The 5,327-nt window shown below is 46.1% G+C and overlaps 1 protein-coding gene across 1 annotated transcript; it reads left to right on the top strand.

Annotated features, from left to right (window-relative positions):
• Window positions 1–77: 77 nt before the first annotated feature.
• Window positions 78–4,599, top strand: LOC140909313 (uncharacterized). The gene is made up of 2 exons (XM_073338325.1): window positions 78–2,953; window positions 3,541–4,599. Exons 1-2 carry the CDS (start codon window positions 2,089–2,091, stop codon window positions 4,059–4,061), a joined length of 1,386 nt encoding a protein of 461 aa, XP_073194426.1. The 5' UTR covers window positions 78–2,088; the 3' UTR covers window positions 4,062–4,599.
• The last annotated feature ends 728 nt before the right edge of the window (window positions 4,600–5,327 follow it).

Below are 5,327 nucleotides of genomic sequence, written 5' to 3'. Positions count from 1 at the left end.
CTAGTCTTAAACTACATGTTAAGTGTCCTTCAGAATAAAGTATTGAAAGTTCACAGCTAGGTGAAAGCTTGAATAATTCCAGTGAAATATTTCACCTCAGTACATGAAACAAATGTAATGATCTTACTGGTAAGAAATTACTAAAAATCAGACTTGGTTTTATGTAGCTCCTTTCCTGTTAAAGATATCCTAAACTATTAAAGCCATAAATTCTGTGTTAGTAGTATAGAATTCAATATTCGCTGCTCCATCAATGGTAGAAGACAAGCAGTCATCAAAAGCATGTGAATATCCTTGGATGCTAGAACTTTATTTAGTGAGATGTAATGTGTATTAAGAAAGACACCTCACTTCAGAGTCCTGTAGGATCCTTGATTTTTACTAGACAAGAAGTGGACACAAGGTACCATAGGGGAACGTATCATCTGAACAAAATCATCCAATTCTGCTGATACATTCATGCTACAGCAGTGGGTGATAGAGCATTATTTATTGGTAACTTCCTTAATAATGCGTTTTATGGAATAATAAGGGAATGATCCATTTAGTATCTACAAATGTTCTTACACTAGCCAAGTCTTGCAGTGATCTTGTCCTGCCATTAATAAAGGTGAATGGAAAAAAGAATGAAGCATTGTTTGCCATATACCTAACAGCTTTCTTTTAATTCTGGAACATCAATAGCATTACCAATTTAAAAGGGACACAGCTTGAATTATGTGAAATTGACTTATTTAAAATAAAAGTCCAGTGTCTAATAATAGAGCATCCTTTAAACAGTATCCTCCTCAGATTTTATAAATACTCAAAATAACTATATAGATTTTTGTTTCCTTGCTGATGTTTGAGGGGAAACGAAAACTGACTATACAAAGTGCTATCAAAATGCACAAAGTAAACACGCAATACTTTTTTCTTTTCATTTACAGTAAGCTTGTGTTTTACTGGTAACTGCAATAGGTAAGCAACTTCTAGCTATATGACTTTTTTCAAAAATGTTCTTAATATAAGCAGAAGTAGTTAATCTTCTGTAGCCAAATGATCTCTTGAGTACTGTCTTATGTTTCACAGTATGCATCATCATTATACTCCATATCCGTGCTCCCTATTTCTGTTGTGAGTTTTACCTCTGTGCGCTTGAAGAGGAAAGATCAAACCTGTCATCCACTGGCTAGAGGGCTTCACATCCAGTTCTAACTTCTGTTCGGCAGCAGTGTCAGGCTATCTCTAGATCAGCTTTCCTTTGGTGTATAGGAAATCCTTTAGAAACATTCTAAATTTTATGCAGATTTGTTCCTTTCTTTATCCCAGCTAGGAATCATTCTGTGTCTTCTCTTTAAGCAGCAGCTTCACTTCACTTAGAGACAAAAGCTATGATCCTTATGTGCATTTGCTCCACAGCCTTTGGTGCTGTTCCAGCTTGCATCCTCAGCCACTGGCCCCTACTATGGGCATGGTAGGAGTGGTTCCCTGGAGTCTGGCACTTGAACTCAATGAAATAGTGCCAATCATGGAGAGGAGCTGTATCCATTCTAGCCCCCCAACTTGATGCCACAGAAGCTGACAACTTCCATTCACGCTTCTGTGTGGTTCCAAGCTCTACCTCAGCAGAGGATGCATTGGTTCTTCAGATTCTAGCCCCAGGAAAGTCCCAGCCCCACTTAAATAGCGCTGCACCTCTGTAAACCTCAGAGTGATACCACAGGCTCTTTTGACAACTAAGTGGGCATCTCTACTGTTCTCTGGTCACCACAAGCCAGCTTCACTAACCACCAATGCTCTCATCAGCTGGAGGCAGGTGCCTTTTCCTACATGATATGGCATCCCTCTTTAGACTGTTCTAATAACATGCCCATCCTTCCTCCTCAAGCAATGCCCCCACTTAAAATTTTTGCACGTTTTACAAGTTTTTGTAACTTTAATAGTTGCTATTTAACATTTCCCTAGTTACTGATGGCATAAAAAGTATTTCATTATAACTGTAATAACTGCATTATCCCTAGCCTGATTCTTGGCCCTGGTCTACACTAGGACTTTAGGTCGAATTTAGCAGCATTAAATCAATGTAAACCTGCACCCATCCACACGATGAAGCCCTTTATTTCGACTTTAAGGGCTCTTAAAATCGATTTCCTTACTCCACCCCTGACAAGTGGATTAGCGCTTAAATCGGCCTTGCCGGCTCGAATTTGGGGTACTGTGGACACAATTCGACGGTATTGGCCTCCAGGAGCTATCCCAGAGTGCTCCATTGTGACCGCTCTGGACAGCACTCTCACCTCAGATGCACTGGCCAGGGAGACAGGAAAAGAACCGCGAACTTTTGAATCTCATTTCCTGTTTGGCCAGCGTGGCAAGCTGCAGGTGACCATGCAGAGCTCATCAGCAGAGGTGACCATGATGGAGTCCCAGAATCGCAAAAGAGCTCCAGCATGGACTGAACGGGAGGTACGGGATCTGATCGCTGTTTGGGGAGAGGAATCTGTGCTATCAGAACTCTGTTCCAGTTTTCGAAATGCCAAAACCTTTCTCAAAATCTCCCAGGGCATGAAGGACAGAGGCCATAACAGGGACCCAAAGCAGTGCCGCGTGAAACTGAAGGAGCTGAGGCAAGCCTACCAGAAAACCAGAGAGGCGAACGGCCGCTCCGGGTCAGAGCCCCAAACATGCCGCTTCTATGATGAGCTGCATGCCATTTTAGGGGGTTCAGCCACCACTACCCCAGCCGTGTTGTTTGACTCCTTCAATGGAGATGGAGGCAATACGGAAGCAGGTTTTGGGGACGAAGAAGATGATGAGGAGGAGGAGGTTGTAGATAGCTCACAGCAAGCAAGCGGAGAAACCGGTTTTCCCAACAGCCAGGAACTGTTTCTCACCCTGGACCTGGAGCCAGTACCCCCCGAACCCACCCAAGGCTGCCTCCTGGACCCAGCAGGCGGAGAAGGGACCTCTGGTGAGTGTACCTTTTAAAATACTATACATGGTTTAAAAGCAAGCATGTGAAAGGATTACTTTGCCCTGGCATTCGCGGTTCTCCTAGATGTACTCCCAAAGCCTTTGCAAAAGGTTTCTGGGGAGGGCAGCCTTATTGCATCCTTCATGGTAGGACACTTTACCACTCCAGGCCAGTAACACGTACTGGGGAATCATTGTAGAACAAAGCATTGCAGTGTATGTTTGCTGGCATTCAAACAACATCTGTTCTTTACCTCTCTGTGTTATCCTCAGGAGAGTGAGATATAATTCATGGTCACCTGGTTGAAATAGAGTGCTTTTCTTCAGGGGACACTCAGAGGAGCCCATTCCTGCTGGGCTGTTTGCCTGTGGCTAAACAGAAATGTTCCCCGCTGTTAGCCACGGGGAGGGGGGAGGGTTGAGGGGGTAGCCACGCGGTGGGGGGAGGCAAAATGCGACCTTGTAACAAAAGCACATGTGCTATGTATGTAATGTTAACAGCAAGGTTTACCCTGAAAGAGTGTAGCCATTGTTTTATAAAATGTGTCTTTTTAAATACCGCTGTCCCTTTTTTTTCTCCACCAGCTGCATGTGTTTCAATGATCACAGGATCTTGTCCTTCCCAGAGGCTAGTGAAGCTTAGAAAGAAAAAAAACCGCACTCGCGATGAAATGTTCTCCGAGCTCATGCTGTCCTCCCACACTGACAGAGCACAGACGAATGCGTGGAGGCAAATAATGTCAGAGTGCAGGAAAGCACAAAATGACCAGGAGGAGAGGTGGCGGGCTGAAGAGAGTAAGTGGCGGGCTGAAGAGAGGGCTGAAGCTCAAATGTGGCGGCAGCGTGATGAGAGGAGGCAGGATTCAATGCTGAGGCTGCTGGAGGACCAAACCAGTATGCTCCAGTGTATGGTTGAGCTGCAGCAAAGGCAGCTGGAGCACAGACTGCCACTGCAGCCCCTCTGTAACCAACCGCCCTCCTCCCCAAGTTCCATAGCCTCCACACCCAGACGCCCAAGAACACGGTGGGGGGGCCTCCGGCCAACCAGCCACTCCACCACAGAGGATTACCCAAAAAAAAGAAGGCTGTCATTCAATACATTTTAAAGTTGTAAACTTTTAAAGTGCTGTGCTTAAAGTGCTGTGTGGCATTTTCCTTCCCTCCTTCACCACCCCTCCTGGGCTACCTTGGTAGTCATCCCCCTATTTGTGTGATGAATGAATAAAGAATGCATGAATGTGAAGCAACAATGACTTTATTGCCTCTGCAAGCGGTGATTGAAGGGAGGAGGGGCGGATGGTTAGCTTACAGGGAAGTAGTGTGAACCAAGGGGCGGGAGGTTTCATCAAGGAGAAACAAACAGAACTTTCACACCATAGCCTGGCCAGTCATGAAACTGGTTTTCAAAGCTTCTCTGATGCGTACCGCGCCCTCCTGTGCTCTTCTAACCGCCCTGGTGTCTGGCTGCACGTAACCAGCAACCAGGCGATTTGCCTCAACCTCCCACCCCACCATAAACGTCTCCCCCTTACTCTTACAGATATTGTGGAGCACACAGCAAGCAGTAATAACAGTGGGAATATTGGTTTTGCTGAGGTCTAAGCGAGTCAGTAAACTGCGCCAGCGCGCCTTTAAATGTCCAAATGCACATTCTACCACCATTCTGCACTTGCTCAGCCTGTAGTTGAACAGCTCCTGACTATTGTCCAGGCTGCCTGTGTACGGCTTCATGAGCCATGGCATTAAGGGGTAGGCTGGGTCCCCAAGGATACATATAGTCATTTCAACATCCCCAACAGTTATTTTCTGGTCTGGGAATAAAGTCCCTTCCTGCAGCTTTTGAAACAGATTAGAGTTCCTGAAGATGCGAGCGTCATGTACCTTTCCCGGCCATCCCACGTTGATGTTGGTGAAACGTCCCTTGTGATCCACCAGAGCTTGCAGCACTATCGAAAAGTACCCCTTGCGGTTTATGTACTCGGCGGCTTGGTGTTCCGGTGCCAAGATAGGGATATGGGTTCCGTCTATGGCCCCACCACAGTTAGGGAATCCCATTGCAGCAAAGCCATCCACTATGACCTGCACATTTCCCAGGGTCACTACCCTTGATATCAGCAGATCTTTGATTGCGTGGGCTACTTGCATCACAGCAGCCCCAACAGTAGATTTGCCCACTCCAAATTGATTCCCAACTGACCGGTAGCTGTCTGGCGTTGCAAGCTTCCACAGGGCTATCGCCACTCGCTTCGCAACTGTGAGGGCTGCTCTCATCTTGGTATTCATGCGCCTCAGGGCAGGGGAAAGCAAGTCACAAAGTTCCATGAAAGTGCCCTTACGCATGCGAAAGTTTCGCAGCCACTGGGAATCGTCCC

Source organism: Lepidochelys kempii, chromosome 3 (genome assembly GCF_965140265.1).
Source record: "Lepidochelys kempii isolate rLepKem1 chromosome 3, rLepKem1.hap2, whole genome shotgun sequence".
In the NCBI taxonomy this organism is placed as follows: Eukaryota; Metazoa; Chordata; order Testudines; family Cheloniidae; genus Lepidochelys; species Lepidochelys kempii.
The sequence above is the reverse complement of the archived record's forward strand: the minus strand, read 5'-3'. Positions and strand labels throughout refer to the sequence as shown.

What these genes read in the sequence shown, in the direction of transcription:
- LOC140909313 (XM_073338325.1), top strand. Translation starts at nt 2,089, where the DNA reads ATGAAGCCCTTTATTTCGACTTTAAGGGCTCTTAAAATCGATTTCCTT. An exon ending in AGGCGGAGAAGGGACCTCTG is followed by an intron (nt 2,954 to 3,540) that starts GTGAGTGTACCT and finishes TTTCTCCACCAG; the next exon opens with CTGCATGTGTTTCAATGATC.